This window comes from Podospora pseudocomata (assembly GCF_035222375.1).
Source record: "Podospora pseudocomata strain CBS 415.72m chromosome 1 map unlocalized CBS415.72m_1, whole genome shotgun sequence".
In the NCBI taxonomy this organism is placed as follows: Eukaryota; Fungi; Ascomycota; class Sordariomycetes; order Sordariales; family Podosporaceae; genus Podospora; species Podospora pseudocomata.
The window spans coordinates 5342855-5360749 of record NW_026946363.1 but is presented as its reverse complement, the minus strand read 5'-3'; the positions used below and the strand labels follow the sequence as shown (position 1 = coordinate 5360749).

General features: G+C 52.1%; 9 protein-coding genes across 9 annotated transcripts; 4 read left to right on the top strand and 5 right to left on the bottom strand.

Annotated features, from left to right (window-relative positions):
- Nucleotides 1-818: 818 nt before the first annotated feature.
- GLN1_2 (glutamate--ammonia ligase) lies at nt 819-3971 on the top strand. The gene is made up of 9 exons (XM_062886245.1): nt 819-2032; nt 2205-2240; nt 2322-2377; nt 2486-2522; nt 2588-2904; nt 2967-3115; nt 3175-3371; nt 3437-3705; nt 3759-3971. The coding sequence occupies exons 1-9, from the start codon at nt 2030-2032 to the stop codon at nt 3775-3777; spliced, it is 1083 nt and encodes a 360-aa protein (XP_062749310.1). The 5' UTR covers nt 819-2029; the 3' UTR covers nt 3778-3971.
- A 220-nt stretch (nt 3972-4191) lies between these two features.
- On the top strand, nt 4192-5296 carry QC762_118070 (uncharacterized protein; the record flags this gene model as incomplete). Its single annotated transcript, XM_062886244.1, has 2 exons — nt 4192-4294; nt 4359-5296. 2 exons carry the CDS (start codon nt 4192-4194, stop codon nt 5294-5296), a joined length of 1041 nt encoding a protein of 346 aa, XP_062749309.1.
- QC762_118060 (uncharacterized protein) lies at nt 5290-6709 on the bottom strand (the record flags this gene model as incomplete). The annotated part of the gene is made up of 2 exons (XM_062886243.1): nt 5290-6131; nt 6182-6709. The coding sequence occupies 2 exons, from the start codon at nt 6707-6709 to the stop codon at nt 5418-5420; spliced, it is 1242 nt and encodes a 413-aa protein (XP_062749308.1). The 3' UTR covers nt 5290-5417.
- Nucleotides 6710-6979: 270 nt separating this feature from the next.
- On the bottom strand, nt 6980-7615 carry QC762_0018000 (uncharacterized protein; the record flags this gene model as incomplete). Its single annotated transcript, XM_062883048.1, has 2 exons — nt 6980-7549; nt 7595-7615. 2 exons carry the CDS (start codon nt 7613-7615, stop codon nt 6980-6982), a joined length of 591 nt encoding a protein of 196 aa, XP_062749307.1.
- Nucleotides 7616-8087: 472 nt separating this feature from the next.
- On the top strand, nt 8088-9291 carry QC762_118050 (uncharacterized protein). Its single transcript, XM_062886242.1, has 2 exons — nt 8088-8837; nt 8896-9291. The coding sequence occupies exons 1-2, from the start codon at nt 8501-8503 to the stop codon at nt 9261-9263; spliced, it is 705 nt and encodes a 234-aa protein (XP_062749306.1). The 5' UTR covers nt 8088-8500; the 3' UTR covers nt 9264-9291.
- Nucleotides 9292-9388: 97 nt separating this feature from the next.
- QC762_118047 (uncharacterized protein) lies at nt 9389-10396 on the bottom strand. The gene is made up of 2 exons (XM_062886241.1): nt 9845-10396; nt 9389-9787 (listed from the first exon to the last, which is right to left on the bottom strand). The coding sequence occupies exons 1-2, from the start codon at nt 9931-9933 to the stop codon at nt 9424-9426; spliced, it is 453 nt and encodes a 150-aa protein (XP_062749305.1). The 5' UTR covers nt 9934-10396; the 3' UTR covers nt 9389-9423.
- Nucleotides 10397-10643: 247 nt separating this feature from the next.
- On the top strand, nt 10644-12968 carry QC762_118045 (uncharacterized protein; the record flags this gene model as incomplete). The annotated part of the gene is made up of 11 exons (XM_062886240.1): nt 10644-10843; nt 10903-10958; nt 11020-11099; nt 11158-11240; nt 11300-11397; nt 11446-11566; nt 11626-12025; nt 12082-12298; nt 12351-12458; nt 12516-12764; nt 12853-12968. The coding sequence occupies 11 exons, from the start codon at nt 10644-10646 to the stop codon at nt 12966-12968; spliced, it is 1728 nt and encodes a 575-aa protein (XP_062749304.1).
- On the bottom strand, nt 12445-14403 carry QC762_118040 (uncharacterized protein; the record flags this gene model as incomplete). The annotated part of the gene is made up of 4 exons (XM_062886239.1): nt 12445-13494; nt 13550-13713; nt 13763-14076; nt 14145-14403. 4 exons carry the CDS (start codon nt 14401-14403, stop codon nt 12993-12995), a joined length of 1239 nt encoding a protein of 412 aa, XP_062749303.1. The 3' UTR covers nt 12445-12992.
- An 883-nt stretch (nt 14404-15286) lies between these two features.
- Nucleotides 15287-17529, bottom strand: QC762_118030 (uncharacterized protein; the record flags this gene model as incomplete). Its single annotated transcript, XM_062886238.1, has 3 exons — nt 15287-15451; nt 15627-16811; nt 16870-17529. 3 exons carry the CDS (start codon nt 17527-17529, stop codon nt 15287-15289), a joined length of 2010 nt encoding a protein of 669 aa, XP_062749302.1.
- Between the last annotated feature and the right edge of the window lie 366 nt (nt 17530-17895).

The window sequence follows — 17895 nt, the reverse complement described above, 5'->3', positions numbered from 1 at the left end:
GTTGGCAACAGGCCCTTGCAGCACTGACATTGATTTTAAACAAGCGTGATGCCAACAACTGAGTTGATAGCAACATCCACCCCAACTTTGATTGTGCTGTTAGTGGTAAGCCATCTTTTGGCGAGGACATTCGTAAAGACAGTCCCTTCAAGCGTTAACTGACTACGCAGCTCATAGAGAACAAAACAAGCTATCCCAGTAACCGTCGCCATGTTGAAATGCTGTATGGATTTAGGGTGTTGGTCGGAACGTTCGTCTGGAACTGAAACTACGATATCCGCGTCAAAGGAATTAGACTGGGTCTTTCAAGACTTGACATATCCGGTCTTAAAAACCGTGAGTTAACCGCGATTCGCCATCCACGCCCCTGATGAATGAGTATTATCACGCTTTCACAGAGTGACCACTGTACCTTGGTTGGCAATTCGTCTAGGAGTCGGCCTTGTGAAGGTGAAGCTGAAACCAACCAAATCCATGGGATCAGCCTCATAACTGAAACCCATCTCGTTTGAAGCTGCTTTCAGTCAAAATCTACCATTGTCTCGCTCTGCAAAAAAGAGTGAAACTGTCCCAATATTTCCGATCGGACGTAAAAGAATATTCAAATCCGCATTTATGATGTCACCAGCGGATGGTCAACATATAAGCCCTGGTTGATTGGAGACTTGCTGTTGAAGTGGCCTATCTGCATCATTCGCCTAGTTATGCCTCCAATAAGGTCAGGCAGCGGTCATTCTGCAGCGCGTCTGACGTTGAAGGACACTGAGGACGTGAGGTCACCAAGAAGACGAGGTCAGGACATCGGCCTGGGGGTTGGGATCGAAACGATAGCTCTGGACTAGGTGCCGTCATGCCGCGGATTGTGTTGGATTGAAATGCATGCTGGCGTCAGGAGGTTGATATTGAGTGGCAAAAGCCGGCTGAAAAAAGGTGGGTGAGGCTGTCCTTGATTGGCACATGTCCCAGTATCAAGAGTGGGATGAAAAGGGAAAAGGGCACATGAGAAAATTTATTTTGGCTGTTGCTCTGCAGTTCCGTCACGGTCATCATTGGTTGCCTGCAACTATATGCCTCATGGTGGTCTGCCGTCGACCTTGGCACTTGTGGTTGAGGATCTTGACCAGCCTCTATTCAGGACCCTTACTATGCCATGGATCCCTATGGGGTTAGGGTAGATCGACATGGCCCGCCATATTCACGATGAGCAGTGGGGGCATTTTGGGGGTTCTTTGGTGGTGGGACAAACTCTTGACTCGACGACGGGATCGAGTGCGACTCTTGTCAAACGTAACAAATGGCATCGAGTAAAAGAAAAACGGGGACCGCGGTAGAAAAAGAGACGGGTTGCACTCGTCTGCAGCTGCTGCCGAGCAAAGTGTTTGGAGCACAAAAAGACAAATCACAATTAGATATTCGGCGGCTCCCATTTGTCGGGCGCTCGTCGTTGTACGAGGAGGTATTATGCAGCGCGGGGCAGGGAGCCAATCGGCTGGCAGCGATAAGCTTACTTCTCGGCGGCGGCTCCTGTGGGTGGGATCATGCGAGGGGAAAGCTCCAGGGAAGCTTGCTCCCCTCTGCCCCTCGTTTGTCCTGATGGTGGTCCTATCTCGGGAACTCAGCCCCAGATATTGGAATGCGACCGCGTCCAGTCCCAAATGGGTGTCTGAATGCGTTTCTTGGGCGTCTTTGTCAGATAGATTATCATGGCTCTCACCCCGCGATCACCCGTGAACCACCTGCCACCCCCAGATAACCGGCCTGGGCTCTTACCTTATCTCGTCGCGAGCCAGCGCCGCCGCGTTTGATTGCGCCGCTGTCCGTTATCGGGTGCTGAAGCTTTAACCCCACGATCCCCGCCATCGCCACTGACAGACGAACCCTCCTTCATATGAAACCTCCCTTCTGCAGTCTCTATTAAAATCCCCAAACCTCCCCAGGGAACACCGTTGCGCCCTGTCCTTTCAGACTCTTCCAGATTTCTGAAGTTTGAGCTCAGTCCTCCCACCGTGCCCTCACATAATCCGCAATCATGGTATGTGACCCCGCCAACACCAACACTCCGGCCTGCTTGGCGTACAGCCCTTCGGGCCCTGCCATCTTCAGGTTTCCGCAGATTCCCATGTGCGCGTACAATGCCGCCGATGGCATTCTTGCGTCGCTGTTTGGAGAGCCGAGCTAACCACCATGTTCGACGACGACTGCAGGCGACTACCGAGTCCTTCCTCTCCAATGCCCAGAACGTGAGCAAGACCCGACTCTGACTTTGGCGCCGGCCAAGCCGCCGCTATTTCTGCGACTCGTGCTGACTGATTGGCGTGCAGCTCCAGAAGTTCCTGACTCTGGACCAAAGGGGGAAGGTCATGGCCGAGTACATCTGGTGAGTCCCCCACGCGGCCCCCCCGAGTATCCCGCTCATCCCTGCACCTGGAACCGCAGCCAATGAGGGCCAATGAGGGGAAAACGGCCGTTAACAGAATGTGTCTAGGATTGATGCTGAAGGTGGCACCCGTTCCAAGTCGAGAGTAAGCAAAGAGTCCGAAACCAAAAGCCCAAATCCGACGCATACTTACCAGTCTCCTGCAAATAGACACTCGACGAGAAGGAGGGCGGCTACACTCCGGATGATCTTCCCATCTGGAACTTCGATGGTTCCTCCACCGGCCAGGCCCCCGGCGACAACTCGGACGTCTACCTGAAGCCCGTAGCGGTTTTCCCCGATCCGTTCCGTCTCGGCAACAACATTCTCGTCCTTTCCGAGTGCATCGACAACGATGGCAACCCCAACAAGTACAACTTCCGTCATGAGACCGCCAAGCTGATGGAGGCTCACGCCGCTCACGAGCCCTGGTTCGGCCTTGAGCAAGAATACACTCTCCTCGACCTCAACGACCGTCCCTATGGCTGGTATGTGCTTCCACCCACGTGTGTTTTGGAACGATGTGAGACAGATGCTGATTGGATCCCAGGCCCAAGAACGGTTTCCCCGCCCCTCAGGGTCCTTACTACTGTGGTGTGGGTGCCGGCAAGGTTGTGCAGCGTGACATCGTCGAGGCTCACTACCGTGCCTGTCTGTACGCCGGTGTGAAGATCTCTGGTACCAATGCCGAGGTGATGCGTAGGTTTTCCTGTGATTCGGTGCAAGGTTGGACCCGAGGTTGCTAACATGCAAAATAGCCGCCCAGTGGGAGTTCCAGGTCGGCCCCTGCCTCGGTATCGAGATGGGTGATCACCTCTGGCTTGCCAGATTCCTTCTGCACCGCATTGCCGAGGAGTTCGGCGCCAAGGTCTCCGTCCACCCCAAGCCTATTCCTGGCGACTGGAACGGTGCTGGTCTCCACTCCAACTTCTCTACCAAGGAGATGCGTGAAGAGGTACGATGATTGCTGGGACATAGTGGTTCTCACTCGGGAACATATACTGACGACTTTGGTTACAGGGCGGCATGAAGTACATCGAGGCTGCTATCGAGAAGCTCGGCAAGAGGCACCAAGAGCATATCGCCGTCTACGGCGAGGACAACGAGAAGCGTCTCACCGGCAGACACGAGACTGGTGCTATCGATCAGTTCTCGTATGGTGTTGCCAACCGTGGCTGCTCTATCCGTATTCCAAGAGAATGCGCCGCTAAGGGCTACGGCTACTTCGAGGATCGTCGCCCAGCCTCCAACGCTGACCCTTACCAGATTACTGGCATCATCATGGAGACGTATGTTCGCCCTTCTCCGCTCCGAGTGAACGACACAGGCTAACTTGTCACAGTTGCTTCGGTGCTGTATAAACGCTGCATATCAACCTATCAACGATACCATTTCGATTTGACTGCCCACTTCACTGTACGGGAGGGATATTATTATTGGCGTTCGGGATATCAAGCTGAGGCTTTTCATTTGATCTTGCAGTCTTTTCGTTGTGGTTGAAGGTAGAATGACTAGGTAGTATGACAATTTAGCGATGAACAACCTTTCGTGTCCCTGCTCCTCGTGTATAAGTCGGTGATATACTTCCTTTTACGGACGGTATCCATCCCTTGATGTCAACATGGACCAGGGCTGTCAGTGGAAGCTTGGCACCTTGAGTGCCGGCATGAGTCACCGGGGATTATCCATATAAGCTTTTTTTTCTAGATTCTTAATTGTATGTTCCGGATTTTCATCTTTTCAAACTCGATTACCAAATCAACGTCAACAACAAAATGTCTAGTCCACCAAAGGTTCTGGTCACTGGCTCGTCCGGCCATCTGGGTAAAGCGCTCATGCTTACCCTGTCACACTACGGGTTCACTCCGATTGGCATTGGTGATTCCACTCTTCCCTTTGATCCACTCCTTATTTTTAGAAGTTGATCCTGATTGTAAAACAGACATCAAGCCCAGCCCGCTCACCACCCACGTCGGCACCATCGCCGACCCGGACTTTGTCTCGTCCGTTTTCACGACGCTCCATCCTGACCTAGAATATGTAATCCACACTGCCACGTTGCACAAACCGCACATCTGCTCGCACACAAAGGCGGACTTCATCGCCACAAACATCACGGGGACATTGAATCTGCTTGAAGCGAGCGTTGCGAGGCAAGGGGGGGTCAAGACTTTTGTTTTTGTCTCCACCACCTCTGCCTTTGGGGGCAGTCTGACGGCTAGACCTGGCTTGCCGGCCGTGTGGATTGATGAGGGGGTGGTTCCCAAACCGAAGAATGTCTATGGGGTTACCAAGATAAGTGCGGAGGATGTGTGCGAGTTGGTTAACAAGGAGAGCGGGCTGCCGGTTGTGGTGTTGAGGACGAGTAGATTCTTTCCCGAGGGGGATGATGACGAGGAGAGGAGGGGGAGTATGGGGGATGATAATTTGAAAGTGTTGGAGTTGGGCTATAGGAGGGTAGATATCGCTGATGTAGTGGGGGCTTGCGTGAAAGCGATGGAGAAGGGGCCGGGGTTGAAAGGGAAGTGGGGGAAGTACATCATTTCTGCGCCGACGGTGTTCAGAAGGGAGGAACCAGTGTTGAAGGGGTTAGATAGGGACGCTGGGGAAGAGTATTGCAAGGCGGTGGAGGGGGCGAGGGAGGTTTTTGAAGGGAAGGGGTGGAAGTTTTTGAAGAGGGTGGATAGGGTTTATGATAGTGATTTGGCGAGGCGGGAGCTGGGGTGGGAGGCCGTGTATACTTTTGAGAGGGCAGTAAAGAAGGTGAAGGAGGGAAAGGACTGGAGGAGTGAGTTGACGGGGAGGGTGGGGAAGTTGGGGTATCATGATGTAAGTACGGGAGTGTATACTATCAGAGAGGAGACACAGCAACTACCGTGAACAAGATGTTTTGGTTATATTCACATAGATATATCTTTTTGGATGGAAATTCCATTGCAATTGTATGCAAAGCCCTTTGAATCCAGATAACTGTCCCGAAAACGCCCCCGAAGCGGCGCAATCATGTAGTAGAAGAAGAAAGAAAATCATCCTCGGTAAAGTCATCGATTGGTCCTGCTGTGTAAGGCGCGTCTCCCTTCCAATCCTTGCACAGTAGCTGGTGGGTCCAGTATTCATCGTCCTTGTACATGTCCAGACTCTTCCAGTTGGCATGCTTGGAACCTTCACGGGAAAGCTCTTGCTGCACAAAGACCATGTACTCAATCTGGTCGCTGGTCATGTTGTGGTTTCCTGTCTTCAGCTCATTCTCCGGTATCGTGAGAGGAAATGACCCGGAGCAGGCGTAGTGAAAGCACGAGAGCAGAGATTTGGAGGCGTGAATGTAACCTCTTGTCAGTTGTCCCCCACGATTGCCCATCTTGAGGCCCTTCCACGTTGTCATGGCAATCATGTCTTTGATGATCCAACCGGTGTTAGACATCATCACGAAAAGCGTGAGGTAAATCTCCAGCCAGTTGGAGCGCTTCTTCTCGTCAATCTTGGCCTTGAGCCGCTTGAGAAGCTCTTCTCTCATCGGCGCTAGCAGATCTGCAATTACCAAGTTGTCGAGCTGCGTATCCATGATTGGTGTTACTGGGATGAAGCCGTCGTAAGGATGGCCGGCCTCGGCGGTGGGGTGAGCCCCGATTTCCTCACCACCCTCGAAGACACGCCAGTGACTTTCAATGAACCGTGCGGCAACCCAGGTGTCGAGGGCAAGAGATACCAGTTTGCTCTGTACCTCTGGTTAGTTAGGCCTCCCCCAGCAGTCACAATTTAGCTTACCTGACCAAAAGCTGAGAATCTCAAAGCAGACTCAAACGTCTTGCGAGTTATCGGGCTGGCATCACCGAGTAGGGTGTCAATGTAGACGGAGCGAGCATTGCGAAGAAACTCGACAACACTGGCTTTGGCGGCATCCATGTCGCTGATGAAGTAGGGCGGCATCTCCATGGAACGCAATAGCCCGGTCTTCTTGTCAGTCCAGAAGTACGCAGTGCGGTCTCCTGGTCCAGGCTTGAATCTGGACACACGGAGACGCAGTGCATTGTCCATTCCCTCCCCGAAACCTTGAGTAAGTTTGAACACTCGAGTGGTGTTGTCAAAAGTGTGCCATTCCAGCTGGGCCTGTTTCTGAGGAAGCCAGGTATCGAGTTCTGAATATTTTGTCGGACCCTTTCGGTGCAGAGGAAGGCCAAGGATCTCGATTCTGACACAGGGCTGAACCTTGAAAGGGCCTCCATTCTGCATCCTCTTGAGGTCATTCAGGTACAAATTTAGGCATCTTGCGCATGGTGTGTATTGCAGTTCCATTTGGACACACTTGATACCGAAGTTAGCAAGATGCACGGGAAAATGGGCACTGGTTGGAAGAACTCACCTTGAGCTTTTGTTTCCTACACTTTTCGCAGGCACCATGCTCCCGGTTGTATCGAGTGTTCTGTTTCTCTTCCTCGCTGGCTTCCTTGCGCACCGTTTGATGCTTCCCCCAGACCTCCACGACTGACTGCAGTTTACCACTTGCGTCTTTCTTCTTCGATATCACGGAAGACTAAAGGAAAAGTAAGTTACGATACATCGATGTTATTTGAGAAGGTTGGGTCGTACTTCATTCTCCAGCAGCACGTTCTTTCTTTTGGTCACAGAACGTGGCTTTCTCTCTGTGGTCGGAGGTCTCCCATTGTGAGGACGGGCTGCCTTTGGGATCTTCTTTTTGGGCCTAGCAGGATCGTACTGAAGAAACTGAACTTGCTGGATGGGTGTGGTCGTAGGACTCTCAACGGGTGACAGTGTCTTGGAGGCGACAGTCTTGGGCGATTCTGATAAGGGGTTGGACGTCACTGTCTTCGGGGACATAGACAGAGTCTGGGATGAGAGACCTAATGTGTCGGGGCTCGATAGTTGGATCACTGGTTGGACTTGTGGCAGTGGGGAAGACCGAATTTGACCAAGCTCAGGTTCCTTAGCGAAAGATTCCAAAGGGGCCTCTAAGTTGAGAAAGTCCTGACCACCCAGCGCACCATCAGACAGACCGAAGAGCTCCACCTCAGACACGATAGGCTCGTCTTGCTCATTCTTGTCCAAGCCATTCACCAGCGCTTGGTGGTGAATCTCAGGGAATAGCTCTTCCAACCCTGCGGGCGGGAGAGGAGCCTGGGCATTCGAGAAAGGAAGGGGGCTCGGAAAAGGAGGAAACACAGAAGCCTCAATCAGGGCCATATTTTCATCGAATGGAAATAAAGGTCCTGGCCATGATGACCATCTCTCCTCCAAGAATTCCTCGTGCCCTTCAACCTGACCGAATTGTGGTGCCTGGGGATACATGTTGCGCAGCGTGGGCTGTGGATTGTCCAAATGTAACTTGGATATTGAAACTACAAAGAGGCCCGGTAGTTTGGGAGGGATAAAACCGCGTGATAGCACAGGGTGGGGTATGTGTCCCAGATATTTGTGGCCGGAACGTTGAGCCGTACAAACGAGGAAGGTCAAGAGGATATCGACAGTGTGTACGCTGCGGGGAGACTTGTAAACGGGGCGATGGCTCCATGATCTGCCTGTGTAACTCAGATATCAGTGCATTTTCTCATCAAAATAGGGTGACAAAACCCCTCAGTTTGCCCAGCTGTTGTGACAAGGGAGCATGCAAGCACGGGGGGTGATCGGTACATACCGTCACATTTACTCCCAGAATGCTTCAACAGGGAATTGTGTGGCTTGGAGTGGCCGACTACCGAATTGGGTAATCGGCCTCCTTCTGGGTGACCGGACGGGCAGCTGCAGGACGAACCAATCACACTTTTACCCCAACACCCCGCTATCCAGCCCACCTCAAAGGCAACCGCGATACAAGAAGGCTCCAGGAGATCCAATTCTAGGCGGCCACGTTCCTGCGCCTCAGTCCCAGATTTAAAACGTTCTCAATCAAGGAATTGGAATTTGACACTCTCTCTTGGCTGTCAGGGTGCGCAAGGCAGAATCGACCCAAGTCTGACTCCCGCTCTGTACAGCCCAGCTCAGCCTCCAGATCATCTCCGACGATTGCAAAGGCCATCGACACCTTTCACCCTGCCTGACCGAGCCTGATAGCATCCGGCATTACCAACCATGGGCGGTGGACCTTATGAATTGTACCGCGAGCGTTATGGTGCCGAGCTTCTCGTCATGCGGAAAGCCACCAAGAACGACCTCGACGCCATCACTCGGGTCATCCAGGCTGGTTTTCCCGACGACCCAGGTTGCAACTACAAGTTTCCATACCGCGACAAATACCCGGAGGACTTCTGGAAGTACACACGCCGACAGTATGAGGAGTACCTAGAGCAGCCAGAAAAGTTCGCCTTCAACGTTGTCACAGTGACCAATGAGGAGGCAGGACTCGATGACCTCCCCATTGCTATTGGTGTCTGGGATATTGCTGTTCACATCAAGGCCAAAGGCGGAGGTAAGATTATTGTACTCTGGTGCCAGCTGGCTGACTGATCTTGTGTAACCTGGAGTAGATCTCTTCATTGACGAACGACGGGATGGTAACCGGGAACACATGAAGGCATACGCAGCCGCTATGGAACGGACATTTGCGAAATGCTTTGAGTCGTATGGGAAAGAGCAACTTCACCTTTGGATGCTCGTAACGCACCCTGACTTTCGCCAGCGTGGTGCAGGAACCAGACTGTGTGACTGGGGTGTTGATGAGTCCGCGAGAAGAGGTGGGTGGATTTTGACTGTTATGGCCAGTCCAATGGGCAGGAAGCTTTATGAGGAACTTGGTTACGTTTTGGTCGGCACCGACACGGCACGAGTGGGTGGAGAAGAAGAGCATGTTGTTATTGACGCTTTGGAGAAGCCGTTCTCACAACACACTATCTAGCACAGCAGAAATATCATGCGTTTCGTCATTCGTAAGGTTTCCAACTAATGGGTTTCCGAGCCCGCCACGAACACACAACGGCGCTTCCCGAATGTCAAGCGCGTTCATATACTATACAAAAATGCTCCACCCACGATTCAGTTCTTTGTGTTCAGCTTCACTATTGAGAGAAGATTAACGGACGGCTCATCTCTTCCAAGTATCGCTCCAGCATGCCATATTCGACTCTCCTCCTTTCGAGCTGCACATGGTGCTCTAGACTAATCCTTCGTCTCGCATCATAGGATGTAGCTGTGGTGCGAAGTTGGGAACTGTCGGGGGGTAGCATGATGGCGCGGACGTATTGTTTGCATAATATTGACTTGTCCCTGAAGCTAAATTTGTTGCCACCCTGTGCCGTGCCTATCTCGACAGAAGACGGGACTGTGACTTCATGATAGGGGATTGCCCAAGCACCCACCCCCGAGAGTTCGTGTTCCATAGTGTTCCCCGCCGATTTCGGTGAGGCCTGTCTCGAACGAGACCTTTGATATAAAGTTAGTGGCTGCTCACTCATTGCCACAGAAAGGTAGAGATCATACCTGTCACCATGCACACTGTTGCCTCTGTCTAGCTGACTATAGGCTCCCTCCACAGGACTGCAGGTTGTTGGAAATTTCGGGCCTTGCATGGTAGGTATCAAGACACCAGATGCATATGTGTTGTCTGAAAGGGGACATATGATTCAACCGAGATGCCGGAAGATAGTTTTCTTATAACATTCCGAACGCGCCTCAAAATGTTATCCCCATCTTTGAGTTATCACTGACTCTTCATTTCACAGTCAAAGCTCTATACAACTTCTATACGGTCATCACCCTCCCCCGAATGCCCAAAAGGGAAGTCGGTACCTATGAGAAGTCAGTTTTTGGAACTGTTGGCTTTGAAAACCCGCCTGGGCCACACGCAGAATTCATCACTTACAGTGAGACGGGGCTTGCTGAACTCTTGGCTCGCCCGGGGAGCGCCCATCAAGATGATAATCACATGTTGCGCGGCTTGCCGAATGTCGAAAGGGGGTCGCAGAGTCGAGGCCGAGTGCCCCAAACGGTTTAGTTTGATCCTGCAGGCTGACTGGCAGGCCTGCTGTGCAACAATCTGCCACCTGCCAGCACGTCCGACCACACGGCAACTTTCTCAGCCCCAGATATCTCCAAGCACTCGTCGGGTCAAGAGGCAACACGAAGCTGGGCAGAACGTGAAAAGGTTCGACGGGCTCTGAGACTTGAATCTGTGAGGGTTATTATTCTTTTCGTTCGATGTAAATCACGCATCCCGCTGCCCTCCTTCCACCCTGCTTCCGTGAGCGCTCCATTGTGTGTCCTCCCCCCTTCCTGCGTCATGGCTGCCACCCACCACAATGCAAGGCCGGAGGGCACTTTCCTCTCAGCAGTTGCCGACCATGCTCAGATCGACGAAACAAGCTCGAACAACCTGAATGAACAGGACCCGCTTCTCCCCTTATCAAGTCCTCGTGATGAGGCATCGACCGCCTCCGAAAACGGTCTTTTGTGGTTGATGGGCCCCGCGTTACTGGCTGGGTGTGTCCTCCTTGCATCTTCAAACTTTACCACAACCGAACATTCTTAACACGGTCAAGCATCTTTGTGAAAGCTTTTGATATTGCGTTTCTAGCCACGAGCTACTCCCGTCTCGGTGAGCGTCTTCGTACAACAAGCCTTGAACAACTCTTACTGACGAAAAAAACTGAATCTAGCTTCTGACCTTCAACATTTCAAGGATGCATCCTGGGTTATGCTTACGGCGTCGATATGTTCAGCCATCTTTGTGCCAGTGGTGACTCATTTGAACCTAGCATTAGATTTTCAGGTCCACGAAGCTGATGTCATCACAGTACTCTTACTTTCTCGCATATCATGGGATCAAACGGATGATGTTCATTGCTTATGGATCATTCGCGTTCGGGCTTACCCTTTGGTATGTGCCTACCTACCTACTGAGGCATATGATTCAGCTACCGCTGACATGGCATACAGCACCATTAGCACATCATTTTGGCAACTCCTGGGCTCTAGATTTGTCGTGGGCTTTGGCTCATCAGGGATCACTCTGCTCTCCATGATCGTCATCAATGGTCTGTCATTCAACACCTGAACACAGTGAAAGTGCTGACGAAGGGTAGAAATTGTTGGCGTCAAACAGCTCGCAATCTGGGAAAGTTTTGTTACATGCATCGAAATGGGAACTAGCATGGCAGCAGGGCCTCTAGGTGCTTGGATGTACAGGTCATTCGGTTGGCATTCGTGTGTCTCGACTTTCACGCAACCTTTTGTCGTATGGCACGTGCTAACCAGGCCACCAGCGCCTTTCTCCTAGAGGTCTTATTCGCCGTCACTGGAGTGGTAGTGCTCCATTGGTCATTTAAAAAGATTGCCTGTCACGCACGGTACTCGCAGTCCACTTTGCTCAAGCACGGCGATCCATCTCAGTTGCCATCCCACGCAGATGGAGGAGGTTGGCTGTTGCTCATTTTGGCGGTAACCACACCTCTCGTTGCCTTCACGCTCGGCGACAATATTCTCCGCTGGACAGATCCTCTAGAAGTGGCCCTCCTCATTCTCGGTCCGTTGTTTATGGTGACGTTCGTGGTATACGAGCTCAAGATCGCCTCTTTCCCCGTTATTGACATGACACCAATTTTCACGAAGAAGTATCTGAGTGTCCTGTTTCAAGTGTTTGGAGTTATTTCCATTTTGAATTCGGTGTGATTACTCGCTTCGTACCTTATCCAGTCTGGCTAGCTGCTAACGAGACCTAGATTGTTTTCATCATACCACCTTACATCCAAGTACGCGCCTTCGGTGGCCCATCGTTTGAGGATTGGGCCTTGACCTGTGTGTTTCTTGGGTTTCCCATCGGTGCCATTTCTGGCGGGTACCTAATTAAGAACAATATCCTCCCAGTGCAGCGTATCATGCTTGCAAACGCCATGGCATTGGGAGCATGCTGCTCTCTGTTTGCTATGCGATTAATTAGTAAGGTGATGTCTTGTTTTCTTGGACAGATGCCAATGCTGACGAGTCAAAGAACCCGAAGTAGCGCAACATGCGCCATTGCTTGTTGTTTTTGGTATCAGTACTGGTTTGTGGCAGAGCTGTCTGCTCTATGCTACTTTGTCGAGCACGGAAAAGAAATGTATTGCCTATCGTGTCTGCAGACATACAACCTCACGCGCTAACATATCTATCTTAGGGTGGCCCCAAACACTAGCATTGTACTACCTCATCGAGACTTTTGGAGCGGACTTGGGCATGGCGCTCATGTCTACGATAACTCGGTCGGTTGCAAAGATTGGCATTCGCTCCAGCCTGGGTGATTCCAAGACCACGGAGAGAATCATTCTTGATGCCATGAGAGATTTGAAAAGTGTCAGGAGACTCAACGCAGGTGCACGCACGGCAGTTCTGGTGGCTTTTGAAAATGGGATGCACACCGCATTCTGTGAGTACTGTCTCTTGAGTTTGCTGCCACCCTATCATCTCCATACTTAAGAGACCAAAGGAAGTCCTGCTAATACCTAATATGGAAGTTGTGCCTTGCTCACTGGCGGCAATGGTAATCATTCTGGCTGCAGCCATGAACATCAAACATCTGGACAAGAATCCTGAAAGGAGTGACAACGAGGCAATAACACCAACCAACTAAGAGGGGAAAAGTTTGGGAATGCTCTTAGCCATTGGAGAGGGCTCCAGAGCCAGCCCAGATCCGACCATCGGGCAATGATTCGTCCTTCACACTGAGCTGCCATTTTTCAGTCCTGCCCCCGTCTTCTTGGTTCGGGCCATAGACACGCTCCAGATACCAGCCGAGATGTTGAGGAAGTTCCCACGCCAACTCTGGATCCTGCAGCATTAGCTTGACGAGATGACGCTTTGAGGGCAGTGGGTTTCCATCTTCGTCCACGTCAAAGGCGCTGCGAGCATGCATCAGACACAAGTTGTTAATGTACGCCATATCTCCAGGTTCCCGAGGCAAGGGGAAAGCATGCTTCCACGCCAGTTCTTCCACCTTGGCCATGGCCTCAAGACGCTTCTCACTGGGCGGAGGGAGAGTGGGGTTCGCACCCTGGCTTCGAAAGCCTGTGATGGGCAGCCTTGAGAACTGGAACACCAACTTGTCCCCCGGGGCGTTCGTCAGGAGAGGAGTCCCGTCGGTGTAGTAGTCCTGGGAGCTATTCTCATATCAGCAAATTGCAACAAACTGGAGTATTCCAGAACGCAACTTACTGGAAGAAAGCCCAGTTTTGGGCAAGCTCTTGAATCAGATCATGTCGACTTTCTGCCATCTCGTTGTAGATTTGGCAAGCACTGGCAATCATCGTTTCACCACCTGTATCGGATACGCCCAGCGTATGGAGAGCGAGAATATCGCCGACGTCGGTATGGAACGCCTTCATCGGGTTAGCCAATTACTTCTCACGTTCTGGAGCAGAGGCTCACCAGTCGGCCATTGGTAAATGCAGGTCTCAAATTCTGCTCCTTCGAGCCAGGTCTCATATCCTCACTCAGGACATGGCAAGTGACGAGCTCACGGTGAACATCTTGGAATCCGCGAGTGGGTGCGATGTACGAGGATATGCCGCCAAAGACAAGCACATTCTCCTCGTCGGTGAAACGATCAGGAGAGATACCACGAACAATGGCAAACCCACGACCATTGTAGCAGTCTTGAGATACCTTCCGAAGCCTGTGGCTCAGCCCCTTGGGGAGAGGGAAAGTGTCGCGACTTAAAAGACCAGGCGGCACGTTCAGACCTGATGACCACTTTCTGTCAGCTTCATCAACACAGGTCAAGGGGCCGGGAGGTTCATGACTCCATTACCTTGAAAATGGCGGAGAGCACTCTCCACCTCAAGCAAGTCGTCTTTGTCGATCTGCACGATGTAACTCTTCTCGAGGTTGGGGTCTAACCACTTGGATCCTGTCCACACCCTCTCACCCTCGTACTGAGAGGGGAACCCAGGTAGAGTTTCCCCTGTCCCTCTCTTGAAAGTCGCTGAAGTAGTGATACTGGGACACAAACTCTGTGCATAGTAGTCTATGCGACCAGGAGCTGATGCAGTGATAGCAGCCATCTTCATAAGCCAAGGCAGCCTTCGTCTCTGTCTGTCTGGTTGCGTCGTCTTTCTCTTCAAAATACGTGTCGAAAGAGAGTCATCGCCATCTATTAGTACCTCGATGCCCCCAGCCTGGTGAGGCTCTGTTACCCCAATTGCCGCTATTGACCCCGCTTTCCGATCAAGGTTCACAGTTGGGGTTGCGACAACAAAACGTGGGATGAGTGCAGCAAAGCCTAGGGAGGTGGTGTCCAGCCTCTCTTGATTACTGGTGGGAGTGATGCAAATATCAATATGGATCTGCACATCATCGGGGTGCACAGCTTGGTGGAGGAACCAATGATGGATTCTTTTGTAATCGCTGGTTGTACCAATTCTCGGGCAGGCAAGGAATCATCAAATGGGATTCTTGGCCTTCTCGTGAAGGATTTCGGTTTGGGATGGGGAGAAGTGCAGTTTGAGGCCGTCAGAAACCGGATATGGGATGCAGATTCTCGAAGAAGGGGAAGGATGAAGCCATCATATGATGTGTTTGTGTTGCATCCTGGGATCTCTTTCAGGTGGGAGCTAGAATGGGGAGGTGCGTGCAATGGAAACTCTGGCAGGAAACGGAAATGCGGAGAGCTGGAGGGGAAGGTGAGAGCGACAAGAAACATGATGGTAGTGGGTTGGAAAAGCAAAGAGGTGGCAGAAGGATGGTCACATTGCATGATTGGGAGTGCGAGGCAGCATTGCTAAGAAGTCATTTCGGTGATGATCCCGCAGCCGTCTGAGCCGTGCGCGCAGTTGGGCTGCACCAGCTTCCATCATCTGTTTCCAGCTGGCAATCTTGGACCCCTATCATCTCCCACACATCAGGAAGCACCTAGGAAGCCAAAAAAAAAAGGAAGAAAAGCACAAAGAGAAATCAAGCAGTCACAGAGCGATACCCCCCTGGCTTGCTCCGAGTAGCCCGCTCGACACGCTCATACCGCGCTGCGTTGCCCACATCATCAAACTTGGCATTGCGGTGATACACAGAGATCTCGACAAAAGGAGCTTCCTCTGGGATATCGATATCGCTTCCAGTGTGCTATCATCCATTTTCATCAGCATGTTGACCACAGACGCTTTGCGGGCAAAGTGGGTCCTCCCGACAACCCCTGCTCAGGGGCTAGATAGGGGCAATAAAGGGGCCAACGGGTGCGCTAAACAAACGAGACTAACCCCAACAAAGAAACAGAGTAAACAAAGGACGATGAACTTACAGATCGGATGCTCCAATGCAGGTGTTTTTCTAGGTACTCCCCCACAGTGTCGGACTCCAAGCTGGGCAGCTCATGAATACCGTGAGGCAAGTTGCCGTTGTGGATGGCCGGGTGTCGGGCGATGAGCGCGCCGGTGATGGGGACTTGAGCGCGGGATTTGGTGTCGGTGAGGGCTTTGCGGCGGCAGTTGCCGCAGCCGGGGGCGGCGCGGTTGCGGTGGATGGGGTTGGAGAAGGTGTAAATGAAGCCGACGTGTTGGGGGTGGGTGTGAAGGGGGTCAGAGTAGGAGGGAGGGGAGAAGGGGGTGCCGAGGAAGAAGTAGATTGTGTAGGGGATCCCGTTGAGGGCGAAGCGGTTGTAGGTGACGTTGACGATTATGTCTTTGTTGAAGTCGGGTTGGCCGAGGGGGCTGGTTAAGGAGCGAGGGATGGAGGAGGTCTCGGTCGGGGCGCCGATTTCGCCTGGGGAGTAGATGGCTTTGATCATGGCTTTGATGTCGGCCACATAGAGGCTCGCGTCGAAGTTGCCGTGAGTGTCTTTGTACTTGTCTAGCCAGGGTTGGAGTTCAGGGTAGGTGTAGCCTAGTTTGTGGATGTCTCTCACGTCATCCGAGGTGTAGTAGTTGCCTTCGGCATCCTTGTGGAAAGGAGCGAGGGGAGTGGAGGGGGTGTCGAGGTCGCCGGTTCTGATGTACCAGTTCCCGTCGTCTTCCAGCTGCTCGTTGCGTGACTCGAACCAGTTTTTGGTGGGATCCAAGAGGGAGATGCCTTGCCAGAGGGCAAACTGGCGATCGACGTTGGCGTGGTGCATCCAGAAGATGGGGTCATAAGCCGCGACGGCGGGCTCGGCCATGTGGCCGACGTATTTGTCAAAGCCACCGGTCCAGTTGTGGATGTTATTGTGGATATACTCCAGGTTGAGGTAGGCGGCTGGTGAGCCGGGGTCATAGTCGGGGGAGGTGCGGAATTTGGTGGTCGCGAACTGGGTGTAGGAGGCAATGTAGTCGTGGACGTAGAGGCGGTAGACCATCTCGGAGAGTGGAACGTTGTCAATGCCTTTACCGTACCAAGGATGTTCGTTGAGTGTGGAAGTGATGAGAGAGTTGCGGACGGTGCCTTCGGTCCATTGGGTGGAGACGGTGTCGGATTCGGGCTCGTAAGTGGCCCAGCGAGAGGTTGCTTGGGCCTTGGAGAACTAGCGGTTGTTAGTGTGATGAAATCTTTGACTGGGACAAAAGTCATACCGGAATGGTCGTGATGTTGTTGTTGGCGTCAGTGTCCTGGATGTCGCTGATCCCGAAACAACCCATCCTTTCCTCATCAGGCATCGTGAACTTATACATTGGATTATCAATGTAAAACACAGTCACCCCGTCCTTAAGATCAATGACACTGATTCTAGGCTGCTTGGTGATGAGTGGGACATCGTACAGGGTCTCATCCTGCCCCTCTCGCGTCTTCTTCTGGGCCCAATCCCAATAGGGGAGTCGCCAAGTGGCAGCAGCGTCCGTCCATTCCTGTTGCTTATCTTCTGGGAGCTGGGGGATTACTTGCTTGACCATGATCTCGTACAAGACTTGCTCATAGAGAAGCATGTAAGGGCGGTGCCAGGAGGGAAAGAGGAGACTGTCGTGGGTGCAGTAGCCCTCGTTGGCAGTGATGGCGTCTGTGTCTTCATCCCATGGTTGGTATGGCATGCCATGTATGCCGGCGATCTGGAAGAAGGAGAGCTTGTGATCGGGGTCACGCTCTTGGAGGAAGCGGAGGGCCCAGATGAAGAGGTTGTTCTGGATGAGGTGTTCGGGTGTTTGGCCGGGATACCAGGTGTCCACCTCTAGACGAAGGGGGACTGTGGTACCAGTAACGCCGGCTTTGATGCCCGTCACAGGGTAGACAGGAGACATGGCATTCGATGAGTGGAGAAACGAGATTTAGAAGTCTTGATGTTCAGCGAATGTGTTTATTTGTTGCAGTCTGTAGGAGAGGGAAGAGCGTCAAAACTCAGCCTCTTATAGCAAAAGCCCCAAATCTCTACTGCTAGTGTTTCTTTCTCCCAAGGTAGTAGGTATCATATCTATGCCCCTGAAATGTTCTCACTGCTTATGCGTCAGAAGTAGGTCTCCTTGCCAGCAGACGCCCTCAGTCATTGTCTCCATCATTCATTACCGTATTCACAACCACTCTACACACCAACATGTAGAGACCAAGCTTCAACGAGAATCCATTGAACTCGACCTAGTTGTCATGCATCCTTCTTTCAGCAGCGCCAC

Excerpts from the sequence above, each read along its gene's own strand:
- GLN1_2 (XM_062886245.1), top strand. Across the intron at positions 2,905-2,966 it reads AACGACCGTCCCTATGGCTG|GCCCAAGAACGGTTTCCCCG; the intron begins GTATGTGCTTCC and ends ATTGGATCCCAG. Across the intron at positions 3,372-3,436 it reads CCAAGGAGATGCGTGAAGAG|GGCGGCATGAAGTACATCGA; the intron begins GTACGATGATTG and ends CTTTGGTTACAG.
- QC762_118050 (XM_062886242.1), top strand. The coding sequence starts at position 8,501 with ATGGGCGGTGGACCTTATGAATTGTACCGCGAGCGTTATGGTGCCGAG. Across the intron at positions 8,838-8,895 it reads CATCAAGGCCAAAGGCGGAG|ATCTCTTCATTGACGAACGA; the intron begins GTAAGATTATTG and ends AACCTGGAGTAG.
- QC762_118047 (XM_062886241.1), bottom strand. The coding sequence starts at position 9,933 with ATGCAAGGCCCGAAATTTCCAACAACCTGCAGTCCTGTGGAGGGAGCC. Across the intron at positions 9,788-9,844 it reads AACAGTGTGCATGGTGACAG|GTCTCGTTCGAGACAGGCCT; the intron begins GTATGATCTCTA and ends TTTATATCAAAG.